The 18,438-nt window shown below is 45.0% G+C and overlaps 1 protein-coding gene across 1 annotated transcript in view; it reads right to left on the reverse strand.

Annotated features, from left to right (window-relative positions):
• STRIP2 (striatin interacting protein 2) overlaps positions 1–18,438 on the reverse strand; it is a 44,990-nt gene that overhangs the window by 16,473 nt on the left and 10,079 nt on the right. The window contains exons 3-17 of the mRNA XM_032869428.1: positions 17,762–17,836; positions 16,614–16,748; positions 15,141–15,261; positions 14,318–14,386; positions 14,013–14,119; positions 13,172–13,299; positions 11,859–12,062; positions 10,378–10,613; positions 10,052–10,117; positions 9,198–9,261; positions 8,215–8,286; positions 5,293–5,367; positions 4,526–4,623; positions 3,977–4,103; positions 1,314–1,414 (exon numbers count right to left, since the gene is read on the reverse strand). Coding sequence (XP_032725319.1) covers positions 1,314–1,414; positions 3,977–4,103; positions 4,526–4,623; positions 5,293–5,367; positions 8,215–8,286; positions 9,198–9,261; positions 10,052–10,117; positions 10,378–10,613; positions 11,859–12,062; positions 13,172–13,299; positions 14,013–14,119; positions 14,318–14,386; positions 15,141–15,261; positions 16,614–16,748; positions 17,762–17,836 — 1,678 coding nt within the window. The remainder of the gene's footprint in view (positions 1–1,313; positions 1,415–3,976; positions 4,104–4,525; positions 4,624–5,292; positions 5,368–8,214; positions 8,287–9,197; positions 9,262–10,051; positions 10,118–10,377; positions 10,614–11,858; positions 12,063–13,171; positions 13,300–14,012; positions 14,120–14,317; positions 14,387–15,140; positions 15,262–16,613; positions 16,749–17,761; positions 17,837–18,438) is intronic.

The following is an 18,438-nucleotide window of genomic DNA, read 5'->3' on the forward strand; positions in this document are numbered from 1 at the left end:
GAGAGAGAACAAGTATAGGGGATAGGGAGGGAGAGGGAGAGAGAGAAAGAATATCTAGCAGTCTCCCTGCTGAGTGAGGAGCCCCATGTGGGTCTCAATCCCAGGACCTTCAGCTCATGACCTGAGCTGAAATTAAGCGTCAGACACTCAACCTACTGAGTCACCCAGGTGCCTCTGTATATTTTAAACTACATATAAGTAGGGTGCCTCTCCATGGTGGACTTTCAGGCAGTACAAGATTGGTGAGGCACCATTTCCTGGCCCTGTCTAGTCACCCCAAGTAATCAGATCAGCCTTCTTTTTTTTTTTTTTTTTTAAGATTTTATTTATTTATTTGACAGAGAAATAGAGAGAGAGAGATTGAGCACAAGAAGGGAGAGTGGAAGAAGGAAAAGCAGGATCCCAGCTGAGCAGGGAGCCCGATGCTGGATTCGATCCCAGGACCCCAACAAGATCATGACCTGAGCTGAAGGCAGTCGCCCTAACCAACTGAGCCACCCAGGTACCCTCAGATCAGCCTTCTTACTTCTACTTTAGGACCTCATCCTCTGGTAAACTCTAATATGCTTATAGTTCTTGTGGAAGTAGCAAACTAAAGAACAAGGATTTACTCTGTAAACCCCAAGTCCCCACTTGACTGGAGGAGTGAAAAGCAATTTGTATTCATAACAATTGTGACCAGAAAACAATTTGTGTTTTGACCCTGCCTCTGCTGCTTACTTAAGTTGTCTCACTAGCATGTTAATCTTGAGCAAGTCAATTAAGCTTACTGAATTTGTTTACTAATTGGTGAAATGAGAATAAAACTTGTTGTAATACTTAAACCATTACTGAAGAGATTAAATAAAATACCATATATATGTTTTATTACAAACTGATCTAAGTAAGGGTGTGTTATTTATTTTCAGTTACAAATTCTGCATAACACTACAGTTTACAAAGTGGTATAATTGTTCCAACTAATGATTTAAACTAAGATCAGGGCTGGCCAGATAAGAAGGTTGTTTCACCAAAAAAAAAAAAAAAAAAAAATCTTCCGATCCTTCTGCCATAGGGCTAAAATTTCATTGTTGCAGTTTAATTTATTTGAGTTATGATATTTTTTTTAGTTTTCAAAACTATTAAAATACAAATAGCTCTGCGAAGAGGCCAAATCACATACCACATCAACTAACACTTCAAGGAAATTAAATTTAAGCTCTAAAGGAGAAGGGACTAGGGGCAAAAAGAGAACTGAAAGGCTCAGAGATGATGTATATTTCTCAACCCATACCTAAACAGAACTTAGAAATAAACCTGTCCAGAGCCCATACCTGTTTTTGGCAGTGATGTACGACAAGATATTTTGATTGAAGAACTTCAGGATCAATGGAATGCAGTTGGCAAATACCAAATGTTGTGACACATATTCAAACTGGATTAAAAGATCAAAGCAGAAAGGGCTGCTTATTTGTGGGATAATAGAAGGTACATACAAAAAATAGGATTGGCAAGCACAACTCTAATATCCATTCCTAAGAGTATCTATTGTCTACTTGTGTTATCAATCCTCCTGTCTGAGAAGTAGGGAGCAGCATCATCTAGCCAGCTCATCCTGCATGGAGGGGGACAATCTGCAGTGTGTGTATGTTGCCAGCACCTGACCAAAAGCACAAAACATAAACAAGCCAAAAAGAAAATCCCACTCCAGATAAATAGAAGGAATTGCTGCAATATTTGTTCCTAAGCTCAACAAGAAAGGAAGACTCCCTCTGGGAGCTGTCTTCCATACCAAACCTCTGTTTCATAGTGTTTCAACAGTGATTGATAGAGCAGGAACAGGTGCAGCTTACTCCCAGCAACTGCTGGCATCATTCAGACAGGATGGATATGGCACACAGTAACCAAGCGAACCACTGGAATGTGGGCTCCAGCATGAGTCTGTCTGGTTCACTATATTATCCCTGGACTTACATTATCAGTATTTTAATGAATGGATTAACAAGAGCCCTTAGGTCAACAGATACTGTACTGAGAATAAGTCCAAGATCTCTCTGATGGGCTAATCCCAAGATCTCTTTGATGGGCTAAACACCAGAAATAGGGATTCCATTTTGCTCTTGAGTTTGGATGGGGTCTGTGTCTGGGAAGACCTAGTGGGCAGTATCCTGGATTTTACCTGTGATGCACTGAGGAACATCAGATACAGTTTTCTTCCAGATCCAGAACCCAAACACTGGGACAGTACAGAAACCGGGTTGAAAAGCAAAAAATTGTGGTGTTTTAAATCCCGTAGCTTTTCCTGATCACCAAGAAGTAGCCTTGGCACCAAGCCAAGCTGCCTTCTGCCCCTGTGTGTGTGTGGTTAGAGGCGGGAAGTAAGCTTGTGCTGCCCCTTTCTCTCTTCTGCTCAAATATTTTCTCCCTGGCAGCCGACCAGGGGTATTTTCCAAAGCTCCAGATGGAGCAGCCAATACATACCCGCTATGAAGTTATGGAAAATGTTTTTCAATTTGAGATGTGTCTGTAGCCTTGTTGGGATTCACCAACACTGACACACACTGGCAAGGACCATCAAGCCACCCACCTGTCTGGCTGTTGATCTACATACTGCCCACCAAGAGAAGCAGACAGAAAAAACATGTCTATGGTTCTCTGTTCTTGCTACTAGGAACTCTATCTCCCTCCCACCCCTACTCCTCCCAGCCCTGCTGTTGCTCAGCAAACACTGGCAGAAGAAGTGCGAGAACCCAGGACACCTATAACACACCCAAAGATGTCTCTGAATGTACTAGAGTGGAAAAATACCCTGATTATATAGGCAAACCTACATGCATATAGACCCTGCAGGAGGCTCTGTGCACTCTGAGAACCTGCTGTTCTAACAGCAAGCTTGGTTCTGACTTCTTAGGATAAAAGTGGGGCAAAGACACTGAGCAGTCATGAGGTACCTCCTCTCCTCCCCATGTTCTCACCACAGAGACCATCCATTCCCTGCCCTCAGGTTATCTGATATCTTGGCAATGCCCACAGTACCAAGTCCAAACTCCTCAGCATGGTAAACAATGCCTTCGTGGGGAAGCAGCTTCTTAACCTTTCTTACGCTCTGCTTCATTTATAAAACAGGGATAAAATAAGACCTACCTCGTAGGATTAAGAGAGTAAAATGAAATGCCACACGAACTTAACGGAGTGTTGGGCACATTGTAAGTACTCAGTAACTGTGTGCTATCATACGTATTATGATCTGCTCCCTGCTATCCTCTATCACCAGGCCTCCCCGTCTCCCCCTGCTCCAGGGAGAACTCTAGCAACATTTAACCAGTTTCCAAAGGTATTTTTTCCTCTCTTCTCTGGCCTTCCATAGATTAACATTTCTGCTCGAAATGCTTCCTATCTTCTTTCCCTGATACCTCCCATATCCTTACTAACATCTGTTTCTTTAGGATTCAAGTTAGAAGTCACTTCTTCTCTATCATTGGTTGGATTACCAGCCAGAGCTTACCTGTATCATACACTTATCATTCCATAATTAGCTATTTATATTATAAGATTTCAAAGCCCTTAAGAGCCGAAACTATGCCTTATTCAGGATTATATCTCAAATGTTTAAAAAGAAAAAGGGCTTCACATATAGAAAAGTTTTTCTACATAGTTCTCCCCCACATTTTTTTTTTTTTTTTGGTGAAATACTTGAATCCTGTCTTGCACTGCTTCAAAGCTGGCTGGGCACATTCCTAAGAAGCCAAGGATTCCTACCCACAACCATTGGATAATGTTCAAAGGACACAGACATCTGCACCTGTCTAGGACAGTTCCTCACATCCCACTCCATACCCCTCCGCAAGCTTGTGCAACAGGTATAAGAATCCCCGAGGAGGACAAAGAGAGGCTGAAAGATGTTCAATTGGACCATAAAGGCCCCTATATCCCTTCTTTGGGAGACAGGGCCTGGAGAACACCTGAGACCTGCGGAGAAGTGCTGTTAGCTGCTCACCTGGTAGATATGGTTCAGTTTGAAGTGTTTGAGGAGGAGCAGCAGCAGGGCAGAGATACTCTTTACAATGATCTCCTTGTGTCTGTTCACATCGATGCCCAACTTCATGCTCTGGAGAACAGTGATGCTACAATGGGGAGAGGAGGAGTCAGTGCAAAGAGAGGCTTAGAGAGAGAGAGGCCTACAAAGACTCAGAGACAACATATACAAGAAAGCCAGAACTTGGGCGATCTGAACTTCTGCACTAGGGAAACCTCCAGAGTTCCCACTTATGAGCTCCTTTGCTCTTTTTCTCCTCGCTTTGGCAAGAGCTCATCACGTGGCAACGTCCACCCACATACCTATGCAACCAGTCACTGGCACTGATGTTGCCCTGCAGACCCTCGGTTTTGAGCTAAAAAAGAACCCAACAGAGAGCACTGCAGTGGAAAGGGAAGAGACCTCTTTGGAGATAATCCCTATGAGTGTTAACAAGGTGGGGTGGGGACAAGAGAGATGCTGTAGACAAAACAGCTAGCATTCAGCAGCCAACCCAGTTGAAGCACTCACGGCATCTCCTCAGGCAGGACATCTGCCAGGATATTGATAGAGTCTGTCTTAGCTTTGGAGGTGGGGGCTGCAGCCAGCAGAATCTTAAGTAGAGCAATCTAGGAAGTAGAAAATGAAGAGATCCATCTCTGTCCATCCCATTCAACAAGGCTATTTTTCCACATCTCAAAAGCCTTATGAGAAGTGTTTTAATGCTTCTATGTTCATTCTTCAGTAACCAAGTATCCCCAGCCTCCAGAAGGGCAAACAGGTGCCCAGTCCTGAGAGACCTGCCTGTGACACTGAGGAACCAGAAAGGAGCTATATGCTGTCCTGCTTCAAGACTGCTCTTCAGGAATAGAGAGGCAATACCTAGAAATAAGGTGAGAGATATAAACACATCCTCACCTTCTCTAACCCTTTCCTTCCTCTGACCCTGACCATCAGCATTCTCACCACTCAGTCTGAGGCTCTCTAGGACATGACAGACCATGGCCTTAGAGAGACTAGGGTACTTACTTAGAAGGAGGGCTCCCAATACATCCTGCATGACCCCCAACTTATTCTCCACCTTTCCCAAAAAAGGACTTGGAAGTATAGCCAGGTCCTCCTTCCTCTTGGAGAAGCCTTGAGGAAAGCTCAGAATTCTAATGCGTTAGAGAATGCTTTCCCTCAGGGGCAAAGGCTCAGGGAACAAGCTCAAATAATGGACAGGTCAGCTTGAAATGGTTCTCAGCTGTCTGTTCCTGGGGTAGAGAAGGGCAGCTCTGGCCCAGCTGTCTCCTTACCATGTACTGAGGGAGGCTGTAGAGCATGCCCTGGTAGAGGATTTCACATGGCGTTTCTGGTACCACCTCTTCCCCCTACGGCAGGAAATACAGTTTGTCCAGGTCATTTTCCAGTTGACCAAAGGCTATGTTTTCTTACTTGTGAAGGGTGACATGAAAAGATCGCTAAGCTGGGAGTCAGATCTAGGTTCCTACCCAGCTGTGTTAACGACTCATTGTATCACCTTGGGTAAGTTTACTTCCTCTCTGGGTCTTAGTTTCCTCTTCTTTAGGATCACTGGGCTGGTCTGATGTCCTCTGAGGGTTCTTCCAGTCCTGACAATCTATAATTCTGGTTTTTCCATTATCTGGAATCAATACAGAATCCTTCTTTCCCCATCACATGCTGGATCAGGAGTCAGAACACCTACCTAGGAGTTGGCTCAAACCACTGCTTTTCTGGCCACACATGGGCTTAAGTCAGGGTGCACATATGCCTGGGACACCCCACACAGGAGCACTTCCTATGATGTCACTCTAAAGCCATCCAAGAGCTCTGGAATATTTGGAAGTGAGAGGTAGGTAACTCAGCAGAGAAGGTTGATAAGGGAGTTGAGTAGCCCATGGCCAGGAGAGGCAGGGAGGAATATTAGGAGGGAAGCTTTTAAGTAGAAACTATTTTCTTTCCTTCTCCAGTAGCCCCTACTACATCTCTTCCTCCTTTATGACCAGCCCCCTTGTCCACAACTCTCTTTGTCCTTTGATGACCCCATCTAATCCTTTTTATCAGAGCAGGAGGACCGGGGCCTCGGGTATTTGTGGGGCTACTCAGGCCATCATCATCTTTGGACAGTTCAGTTCCTCCTCCCACAAGGTACCTCTTTTCCAGAGCAAGGGTCACTGCCTTGAGACCCTGAGGTAGGGAGGAATGACCTGGCCCCTGCCATCCCATATAACTCAACTGCTGCTTAAATGGGCATTCAGTAAACTCAGGCAATAGATCTTTAGGAGAGCAGGTTGCCTTCCTGCTCTTCCAAAAATCTATTTCCTACCTTCTCTTCTGCTCTGTCCTCAAACCAATCCCCTCACCCCCACAACCCCTCAATAGTTGCTAACCCAGCCTCATACTTCATAGAGAAAACAGAGGCAATCAGACGGTTCATCTTCTCAACACGAAATATACTAGGGTCTCTACCTTCCTTCTTCCTTTTTTTTTTTTTAAGATTTTATTTATTTATTTGACAGAGAGAGATCACAAGTAGGCAGAGAGGCAGGCAGAGCGAGAGGGGGAATCAGGCTCCCTGCTGAGCAGAGAGCCTGATACAGGGCTCAATCCCAGGACCCTGAGATCATGACCTGAGCTGAAGGCAGAGGCTTAACCCACTGAGCCACCCAGACACCCCTCTACCTTCCTTCTTGACATGAAGTGTGAACCACGTTTGTTCTGTTAAAGGCCGACCCACCACTTGTGCTGGGGATCTCTCAACCCTTCTGCTTTGTCGAATGGATCAGTTCTGCAATTGTCTCTTCTCTTCCAGATCATCTCTTTTAGGACATAAACATATTCCAGTGTCTTCTAACTTTAAAACACTTTCCTCTGACCCCACATCCTCCTTCAGCCAACATTCCATTTCTATCCTCTCTGCAATAAAACAATGTTGTCTGTGTTGACCATCTACCTCCTTTCTTTGCATTCCTTTTTCAACTAGGCTACAAGCTCCATCTCTTCATTTGAGGTTGCTCTTATCAAGGTCACTAGTTATTTTCAGTTATTATTTAGCTCTTATCAAGGTCACTAGTTATTTTCAGTTATTATTTAGCCTGATCCAATGGGCACCAGATCTTACCCATTTATCAGCAGCACTGGACACAGCTGATCACTCCCTTCTTGAAAAATTTTTCTTGGCTTTTATAGTATCACAGTCTCCCACATTCTCTCCCACCTCACTGAGTGTTTCTCTTACTCTTCTTTTCTGGCTCCTTTCCTGACTCATCGCACCCTCAACACAACTGGTGCACTCCAAGACTTTGTCCAGGGTCCCATCCTCTATCTCTATTCCCTCCCTGGGTTATCTCAGCCAGTTCTATGGCTTCTAACACTATCCATTAAGTCAAGAGCTCCCAGATTTATTTCTCTAGGCCAGTCCTCTCTTTGAACTCTAGACTTATATATTCAGTTACATGGCTGCTCACGTGAATGGTTGCTTAATGGATATCTAAAACTGATTATGACCAAAATAGAACTCTTGATGAAACAGAACCCCCCACATTTCACCCTGCTTCTACTCTTTTCTGGTAAAGTCTTTACACAGCAGCCAATGGTTTTAGACAATGTAAATCAGATCATGTCATCCCCCTGCTTGAAATCTCTAAGGGCTTACTTCTATATTGTGAAACAACTTCGTAATCCCTATCTTTGCTTACAGGTCCTTTATTAAGTGGCCCCAGACCACCTCCCTGACTCCATCTCGTACAACCCCATCCCTCACCACTGTGTTCCAGCCATAGGCCTCCATTCACTACCCCTAATACTCTGAGGTTGCTCTCACCCTCATTAAGGCTATTCTCTTCGCCTAGAATGCTCTTTCCCCGATATTCCTATGGCCAGCTCCTTCTTGTACGTCATATTTTAGCTTAACTGTCACCTTCTCAGAAGTCTACCTATCCTGACTTCCTAATTGAAAGTAGTCTCCTACATGACAGATGCCTCTATCATGCCATCCTATTTAAATTTTCTTCATTGTATCTCCCATTCTTAATTGTCTTCTTGTTTCCTTAATTACTTATTTTCTTTTTTCTCTAACTTTAATGTATCATGAAAGTAGAGACCTTTGCCTTGCTTGGCACATAGTAAGAGCCCAACAGTATGCACATATGCTCTGTGACAGCACTGCAGACAGATTTCCTCCTGTCTTTCTCCTGCACAGGACCCCCTTGACTCACCAAAGACATGGGGCACTTCTCCAGATCCTCCTCATTCTTGATTTGAACATCTGCAATGGAGATGTACTTGTGCTGGGGAAGAAAAGACATCAATTAATAGGCTGAGGTTACTAAAAAAATTTTCTTTTTAATTAAAAAAAAAAGGGAGGGTGACTGGCTGGCTCAGTCTAAAGAATGTATGATTTTTGATCTTGAGGTTGTGAGTTTGAACCCTGTGTTGAGTGTAGAGATTACTTAAAAAAAAAAAAAAAAGATACTGAGGGCCCCAATCATGTATATACCAGCCTCTTGCTTAACTTCCTCAGTGATAAGGAAATGTCCTGTATATGGGTTGTCACCCCAAATAGAACATAAACTTTGAAGGTAGGAGTCTTAACATTGAGTCCAGTGCTTCATATACAATGTCTGTGTTTATTCTATGTTCCTATATTTGTTGAAGAACAGAAATACTCAAGTATTTATCTTCAACCAAAGGGCAAGGGGAAGTAAAGAAGAGTCCCATGCCCCTGGACCACTACCCTGAGAGTTTTGCTGCATGTGAATATGCTTCCGTGCATGTATATGGAATGATGATGGAGTGAGGGAGAGTTCAAGGTCTCATCTCATCAAGAGATGCCTCTTTTTACTCTTCGCACTCATATATACTTTCGATGCAGAACAGACTGCTACTAATCCTGGCCTTGGGGAGTTAGTGGCCCTATAGGAAGAAAGAAGTGAGAGGAAAGGAGCGAGGAAGAGGAAGAGAGAAAGAAGGGTGGGAGGAGGGAAAAGGCATGAGAGGAAGAAAGGACAACTTTTTTTATCTATCTGAATGTAGGAAAATGGTTAAGTAGGAAGAGACTTAATTTCTTCCTCTTTGGCCAGAATGCCTGAAGGAGAAATACAGAATGTGTCTGGTAGAAGAGCCAATAACCAGGATGTTGGTAATCAAACTTGCCTTGATGGCTCCCTATCCCTGAAGACTGAGAGCCCACCCTGGTCACCTGCTTTAGAGTCTTCACACTCTCATGGATGGGCCTGGGTAATCCAACCAAGGTATCTGTGTCCCTGTGAAATGTGAGATATACCAGATCATAACTATCAAAACTTTAGAGAACTACTGGTGAATCACTGACCTCTACCTCCGAAACTAATAATACATTATATGTTAATTAATTGAATTTAAATTGGAAAAAAAAAAAAAAGAACTATAGAGAACCACTGATATCCCCTGGAGTTACATGGACCATGCACTTTCAACATGAAGTATTCTGGATTTTTCCCTTCAAGCTTCCAGGTCCCCCATTATTGTTTCAGGACACAAAAAGAAAAATGCCACACAGAAATGTTCCTGAAAATTAGGATTTTTGTATAGTCTTTTGTGCATTTACTTTGTCAGGGAGTGGTAGGTTCCTTAAAAGGGCATATAGCCCAACTATAGTGAAATACCAGGAATAAGGCCTTCTCCATTTTGTAGAGCTTAGCCAGTGTGAGGAATTCATGGAGGAGGAGATATGAGGGAAGACTGGATCTATTATGACCATATTGCTTCTTCACAGAATTCTGGCCCATTAAAACAGGAAGGACCGCTAGGGACAACACTCTCATGATGAAACTGAAGCCCAAGAGGGAAATGACTTGTCACTCAAGGTCCTACACCTAGCTAAGAACATAAGAGTTCTTCGAGGAAACTGGAAGGAAAAAAATTCCATGGCACCAGGCCAAAGTCATTAGGAGATGTCCATAGTGTCTCTAGGTTACACCACAACTAGCAGGCAACATCTCTTTTTCCAGCCACCCACTCCTCTGGCCCCTTAAGAACCACTTTATAGCCAGTTTTGACCATCTAGTCACTTACTGCCCCAGGGTGAATCCGATGAATTTGTTCCTGCTCATCTCCAAGAAGTGCTCAATGTCCTTCTGTCTGAGAGGACAGTGGAGAGACAATTCCCAGAAAAGGAAAAAAAAAAAGGCAAACCTTGAGAGACAGAACGTTTCTGAGCTCCTAACCCTTCGAGGAGGATTAGAGCCGTGGGGGAAGAAGCAGCTAAGAGAGAAAACTTCAAATCAGGAGTTCTGACTTCTAGCCCAGCTTATTGAGACTTGAACACATAGATCACTGCACCCTGGGACTTCAGTGATTCTAGTTCCAAAACTTGGGGTCCCCAGAATTATCAAACCTACCTGACCTTTGGGGCCCAGGGTAGGCCCTTGGGAAAGGCCACCCGCTCAGCAGAAAGGGATGCCTGTGAGGGTGGAGGTGGCACAAGAGGGTCTTGCTCTAGCAAGTCTAATTCTCCATCCAAGGTTCGTTCTCCATCACCAGCAGAGTCCTCTTCCTCCTCTGTGGCTGGTTCCTCTGTCTTAAAGAGGTCTCTTTCATTGTAGATGTCCAGGCTGTCCTGCTTAGTGAGGAGTTGCTGAGCGGGGATTGGGATGGCAGAGAGAATGTGTACAGAGGTCTTACTCTGAGCATCTTTGTTTGAGGTCACCCTCTACCCATAAGCTACTAGACTTCAGGATATGTGGGGTAACAACCCAGCCCTTGTAAGAATATACCCTTCCCCACTTAATCTATCCACCAGGCCCAATCCCAAGACAAGCACCTCTCAGGCAACCAAGTCATTGGCTGGAGAACAAAGCATACATAATCCCAAAGTCAGTTACTTAGCTTTCAGAAAGCATGGATTTTTTTCCTCCCAGCACTTTACTGCCTAACTATGTTCTGCTTAGGTGAACATTCAATTAGTTTGCCTTCTGTGAGCTTATACCAGCTGGCTGACTGAGGAAGAGGAGGACAGAGGCTTGCTGCTAGGCAGAGGGAAGCAAGTTTGGAATTTTAAACCTTGTTGAAGAAAAAAACATTGGACAGAAACAGGCCAAAAAGTTAACAGTGAGTGCCTCTGGTTTGTTAAGCTTATGGGTGATTTTCTTTTTTCCTCCATTCTTCACATTTTTATATTTCTTCCAAATTTTGTACAAGGAGTATTGCTTTACAAAATAAAAAATAAAGGTTGAAAAAAATTACATTGCTGATTGTGTAGACTGGATTACTGAACATTACTGTCTAACCTGTTACACCTGTAACCTGTAACTGGTGAACTCAGGTATTTCGGGGAGGTTAGTTTGTGGGTACACGGCCAAGTCTCAGTGCAACCAATCATTCTGATCTTCCCAGGCATCGGACTATACCTGGAACACTTATCAATCACCTCCTAAATGTAAGCCTCTGGCTCCAGGACCAGACAAGAGCATGGCTGGCTCAGAGTAAACCTTGCCGTCAATAAAATGACACGTGCCTCACCCTGGGCACATGATTTGCTGGGAGCCCTGTTCAGGTGATCTGGGTCCCTATCTTCAGGATCATGCCCTAACTGGTGCCGGGGATAACCCCAGGCATACCAGATCTGGGCCAATGACCCTGTATTAACATATGGATCTACGAGGTAAGATCACAGTGTTACCTCAGGATAGCCGGGGAGCCTGTGGAGCCGGGAGACAGAGGCCAAAGTACAGACTCCAAGGTTTCAGGTTGGTTACAGGGCAATCAGAGGCAGGATGAGCCTCATCATTTACTGCCCTTTCCTACCACATCCAGAATAGCTCAGAATCTTAATTTTTGGCCAACTAGTATCAAAACACCACTATCTGCTTTTATTTCTTACCCTTCGAGAACCACGGCGGCCTCGCAACTTAGAGGGTGGTGGTGCCAGCTGAGACTCCCCCAGGTCGAGGGTGTAAGAGGGTGGGGAGGCGGCGCGCATGCTCTTCACCACCTGGATACTATCTTCCGCCAATGGTGGCAGTCCCAGTTCTGCCCGCTTCTGTACTTTGAGAACCTGTAGATGCTCAAATCCACCGAGGGTAAACTATAGTATAAACAGGAAAGGGGCAGAGGAGAGGAAAAGAGGAAAGTCAGAAGAAACAAGATCAGGGAAATGTGGATGGAGAGGAAGAGCCATAATCTCCAGTCCCATTGGGGCCCCTTCTTAACTAAGAAGTAATAAAACAGGAAGGGGCAAATGTAGTTACTATTCCCAGTTTGAGGAGCTCAGGGGTCAGGATAAAGCATTGTTTACTGACTCAGGGCTGGAAACAACACCAGAAATTAGGAAAGGGACTCCTGGGGGCTTCCAGTGGAAAAAAAAAAAAAAAAAGGAAATTGTGCCCCCTTTTTAAGGAGCACAACCAGATGCTATAAAGCCCGAGTCACTCAATTTCTCCTGCAGTCAAAAGGTGATTCCACCCTGTGAAGCTTGCTCTGGAGGGTATGTTGTTCAGGCAGTCCTATGGAGTGGGAGCCAGAGATGAAGGATCAGATTTAATAATCTGCAACAGAGCTGTAACCATATACTTATAAAGATTCATTTTCTTAAGATTTATTTATTTATTTTAGAGAGAGAATGTGAGCAGGGGGAGGGGCAGAAGGAGAGAAAAAGAGGGAGAAAAGCAGATACCCCACTGAGCGTGGAGTCTAATGCAAGTCTCGATCCCACAACCCTGAGCTCATGACCTGAGCCAAAATTAAGAGGTGGACACTTAATTGAGCCACCCAGACGCCCTAAGACTTCATTTTTATTTTTTCTTAAGCAAATCCTCTTTTTATCTGGCAATAAACCCCATATTTTGTAGCTAGAAAAACTGAGGCACAGACAGTTGCCTGATGTTGCTCAGTGCAAGTAGAGTCTAGATCTCCCAGCTCTCAACTAGTATTCTTTCCATGAAATGTCAGTTCTACCATGGGAAGGTACAATGACACCCCAACTCACAGAGTGACATCTCCTGTCAGTCCAATAGAAACAGGTAACCTGCTCTGACACAGAACATATGATTTCCCTCCATTGGCTAACAGCTGCCCTATTCTTCTGCCTAACTCCAGCCTCCTGGAATCAGACTATAAGAAAGTGAGGTGGCAGAGGGCACTGCTGATCTGATGAGCTGGGAGTAGAGCGGAGGGGGGTGGGGGTCAGCCACTTACCATAACCACTTTCCAGAGCAAAAGCAGGACCTTCTTTATGGGGAAGTGGGGAGCCAGGCCACTGCAGAACTTGGTAACCATGGAGAAAAGCAGAAGGGCAAAAGGTTCCTCATTATGCATGGAGAAGCCTGGGGAAGAGGAGGGAGAGAAGTGAGAAAGTGAGAATAAGAATACTGAAACCCTGTCCCTTTAACCTGCTTCCGGACACAATGAGGAAGGCTCTCACCTCCTCCAAAGAATTTGAGTACTTGTTCCTTAAAAGGAGGCTTAGAAAGGCCCCAGGGGTAAGGGCAGGAAGGGAGGTCATGGAGGTAAAATGGCTTAGCTCCCAAGATTGAGGGTGGATACCAAACTAGAAGTAATAGTAATAAAGATGTTGCTTTTTGGCTGAAGGATTCAAAGCATTTCATAGATTACAACTCACTTTCCCACATCAGTCTAATATATTTTAAAAATCCCATAGGCCTTCATATCTTATCCCTGTCTGATGACAACATCAGTATTTTCAAGGCGATTCAACTCATTTTTCCATGTGAGACTGATGATGAAATGTGAGATGGATGGCTATTTTTATTTTAAACCAAGGAAACCAAGGCATAGAAATGACACATGATTGGTACTAACTCATAGACACAAGGGAAGTCAAGCCAGGTCCTCATGCCTGCCACGTAGTATCTCTGCCCTAAAAGAATGGATGCTAATTAGGAAAGAGGAAGGGGGAAGGAAGGAAGGGAGAAAGGAAGGAAAGCTATCTGTCTCTTCTATGCAGATGTGCAGATGCTATGCTTCCCCTCCACCATCAGCATCTCATCCCTACCCTTCCTCAAGTACCACTTCTTACTCAATTCAGTGCGGAAGGTCTCCCGTGCTGTCCTCCAACGGCAGGAGTCTGTCTCTCGCTCCAGGCGAATATTTTCCACCAATAGGTACATGACACTCAGCAGCACCCTGTGGTTATAGAAGGGTTGCAAGAGGTTCCCAAAGCAGCGCCCAGCCTGAAGTCAGAGACCTCAGGGATGATCTCTGTGGGAGCCCAACCCAGTGGAATTAGCAGCTACTAGTAGTCTGGGCGTATCTGGGACTCGGACAAAGAGTAACCCATTGCTAACTATCCCCAGTTTCAAACCTAGGGCCAGCTCCACTTACCTGAGCTCTGTGCTATCAGCAATGGAGATGGCTGGTTTCCGAAGAGCACTGCTACAGGCCTGACTGTTGCTGCCATGGGAAGGAAGGAGAGAACAGGAACTCATAAGGCCTCTTTACACCCTATGTCCCTACTTATCATATACACAAATGTGAGTACCTGCTATTCCCTGGCTATGTAGCTAAAAGAAATTGGTCTAAGGTAAACGAGCCCACCAAATTCCTCTGCCATCTCAGTAAACCTTTATCTGTGGTGAAGATGGACAAGGGCAGGGTCTGTGACAACCCCTCCTCTTATAATCCACGCTGTACCTAGCACTGTGTTGAACACAAAATAGATGCTAACACTTTCAATCTGCCCTCTTTAAACTCCTGGGTAATAGGCATGAGATAAAACAAGGGATCCCTATAGTGGTAGCAGCAGATAAGGCCATCTCTAGAGCTATGACCCATGAGGGAAGAATTGGGCATAGCAACAGAAATTGGTCCTATCCCTCTTGGGTCATGTTCTCAGGTAGAACAGTTTCCTTCATGGATTCCAGAGTTAGGCTGAGTTGAGAAGGGCACCCACCTAGGATGGGACCCTAAAGCCCAGGACTGAAGCTGTGAGTGGGGCAAAAGCTGTTGATGAGTCCAACCTCAGGGAGGAGGACAGAATATCAGAGAGCATGGCTGGATAGAGGGGAACTGTCAGGAAGCTTTGGGCTGAGGTGTGAAGAGCCCCTGCTCCCACAGAGGTCTCTACAGTGAGGGAATCAGCATAAAACATGAGGCACACTCCAAGGAAGGGGGTTGTCTAGGCCAATTCTTCCCTAAGGCTTCTCACTCGATTTCCATGTGGAGTAGCTCCAAGAAGGCCGAGAAGGTCCCCATCTGATAGAGCAGGAAGCAGTTGTACCTGGACCAGTGTAGTACATCGACCTCTGAATCACATTCCCCAAAAGTGCCTAAAGAACCAGATAGTGTCATACGGGGTTGAGGTGAGAGGGATATCCAATTCTTTCCACCCTTCCCCATGGTCTTAAGACTATCTTCCAACAACTTGCCCAACAATTAGGCTGACAAAGGTAGGGCAAGGGCCCTCCAGAACCCCCCGAATAAGGCAGTGTCTAGAGTCGGGTCCAATGTGCTTATCACTGGCCTGTCTTAAGTTTGAGTTCCCTGGGAAGCAGATCCAGAGAGAAGGATTCAAAATGCAAGAAGTTTATTTGGGAGATGATCTCAGTAACCATTAATAGAAAAGTGGGGAAGTGAGAGAGGGAAGAAAAGGCAGCTGAAGAGCTGAAACCCAGGTTGGGGGAAGCTCTGGGAAAGAGTGTATGTTTTATACCCCTCAGAATCATCCCACCCAAGAAGGGTGAGGTAGTTGGGCTATTTACCCAGTAATTCCTGTCATTCACTGATCAGGGCTCCTGGACTAGAGGAGCACATTAATTCCCTAGCACTTCCTGCCTACCCTGTATGGACTACAGAGAAAGCCCTTAGGTAAAAAGTTAAAGGTACTAGCAGTTGGAAGTTGGCCAGAGCACCAGACCCACGAGATATGGTTAGGCACTGCCCTGTTTGCTACAGCCTTCCCTTTAATACTCTCCTACTATTTATTATTTTCTTTAATACTTTTGATTTTGTTTTGTTGTTGTTGTTATTGTTGTTTTAGCTCCCAGCTACTTGGTTCTATCAATAGTCCTCTGTTTACGATCTCAAGGTATACTTTTACTATTCCAGTTAGGTTATCTCATTTCTCTTTCGAATACCTGGCTGTTAGGTCTCTTCTGGGAAGGTTTTTGCAATTAATCACACCAAGTTCTGATCCCAATTACCCACTGCATCCACTCCTGCTGCTATGCTGACGTGAACCCTCTAAATGCCAATGAGAAATAATGCAGAGGGCTCATGTGTGAATATGTGGCACTCCATTACCTCCCCTCAGTGGAGGTTAGAGCCATAGCTGAAGAAAGTAAGCCTCCGTGCTCAGCTGGTGGTATACTAACTCTAGCCACACTGACTCTCTTACTAAGTCTCCACATATATTTATAGCCCACAAGCAGGAAAAAAGAACTTTATAAGAAATCTTGCCATGCCTGGTAAGATAAAGGCCAGTTCCAAGGGATCCAGAATAGTACCCACCACCATCTCCTTAACTTCTTTATAAGCATCAGGTTACTCCTAGCACTTGACAAGATCTGTCCCTGGGAGGCAGCGACCTTGCTTTCTTAGCATGGCCTGCCTCATCCTAGTCCTGATAACATTTCTCTCCCTAGTTTTCACCTATCTTAAGCTGGCAAAGGTGGCCACTTGCCTTGGGCCAGGTACAGAACAGCCCGGGCCACCTTCAGTCGCCGTTCCCTACTGACCACCTCCAGTCGGTCCAGGAGTCCCATCACATAGGCCTTCTGGGCATCTTCCTCCAATTCCAGCCACTCCTTGCCCTGCACTGTGGAAAGAAGGCCATACAGATCCAGTGTCAGCTTTTGCCTCCCCTTCCTAGAAAGGCTCCTGATAACATATCCACCTCTGATCCCAGCCCCCAACAAATTCTTCTCCTCAAAAGATTTCCTTATTTAGCTGAGAAAGAATAAGAGATTGGAAAAGTAAAGAAACCCCAAAGTTCTGGCTAAACCCACTCTGCAGTCCATCTTTCTCCATATCCCCTTTATTTTCCACACAAAGCCTACCTATTCTGTCCTATCTCTCTGCCTTTTCAAGGAGTTCCCTCTCTCCCTATATATCCAATTCCTATTCATCATCCCAGGTCCAATACTAAATTACCTCTTTCCCACTAATGCTCCAGCCAGAAGATCTCTCTCACAAGATACTCCTCCCCTCCAATCCCCCCAAGATACCTTTTACTTCTTTTCTGATACTTACCACTTTCTTTTGTCCTCAGTTAGTTTTGTGATGTACACACTTCCCCTCTGCCACTGGACTATAATCTCTTTGAAGATTCTGCAAATCCACCTTCGCCCCTGCCCCCTGCATCTTGCACAAAACAGTACTCACCACACATCTCCTGAGTTGCAAACTGAATTCACTGACCAAGTAAGGAAATGGAGGTCTGAGATGATCAGTGTGGACACATGAAATTATTATTAGATGCTATTAGGAGTGAGGCAGAGTTGGAGGCAGGGATTGAATGTTAAAGTCAAGGACTACTCTAGGCACAGAGTTCAACCAGGCAGCAGGGCACCAGCCCAGTCCCCATCCCTCTGCTCTCTGTGCCTCTTATATCAGTGAAACCGACCGAGCTCAGGCTTCTCCTGCTCCCATTCCATGGCCTCTCCACTTGAGATAAAGGAAATGTCCCATATGCAAGAAGATTTAGAGAAGTGGTAATGGAGAGGATGAAGAAGAATCATACTTTGTTCTGGGCATTTTCTAGATCAGGCTGGGATATCATGGGGGGTGGGGAAGAAAAGCAGGTCTCTACGAATAAGAATCTGGGATCACCTTGAGTCTTGAAATCTTCTTCAAAGCACCTCCTGTTAGTGGTGAATTCCAGGTTTTCAGTGTAGCTATACAATTCTGTGTTAGGAAAGATAGGACAGAGTCACAAACATTCAGCAGACCCTTATAGAAGGGGCCTGGATTGGAGAGGGTGGCATGAAAGGGCTAAAGCTTCCAACACATTCCTGTGTCCAATTCAATCCAGTGCCAGCCTCCTCCCTTTCGGAGCAGTTAAAAATAGCCACTTGTGTCCCTGGGTGATTAAACCATCAAACCTGTCCTCCTCCTGCCAGCTGGCTGCTACAGCAGAGAAGGAAATCTTCAACACTTGGTGAGGGCCAGGGAGGGTTGGAGCAGAGAGGGCTTACTGTCATCACTCCTGTTTCTTAGGGCTGCAACCCCTTCTGCTTGTCAACCCAGACTGAGACTAACCTGTCTCTAGGGAAGAGAGGCGCAACACAATGTCTGAAATTTAGAGGCAAGATGCTTGTGTTATTCAAGGAACCAGAGTAAAGGCTGGAGAGTATGTGTTTCATGGCCCTTTGGGGTTGAAGCCAGTTCATTCTCTCCCTGCTGAATTTCCTCAAAGGGTATAGAAGTTTAGGTTCCTGGCCATGACCACCCAGGTAGAGACAGCATCAAACCATATAGAAGCAGCTGTTGATGTCAAAGGGCTGCTT

This window comes from Lontra canadensis, unplaced genomic scaffold, assembly GCF_010015895.1.
Source record: "Lontra canadensis isolate GAN:19392208 unplaced genomic scaffold, GSC_riverotter_1.0 scaffold2, whole genome shotgun sequence".
Classification (NCBI taxonomy): Eukaryota; Metazoa; Chordata; class Mammalia; order Carnivora; family Mustelidae; genus Lontra; species Lontra canadensis.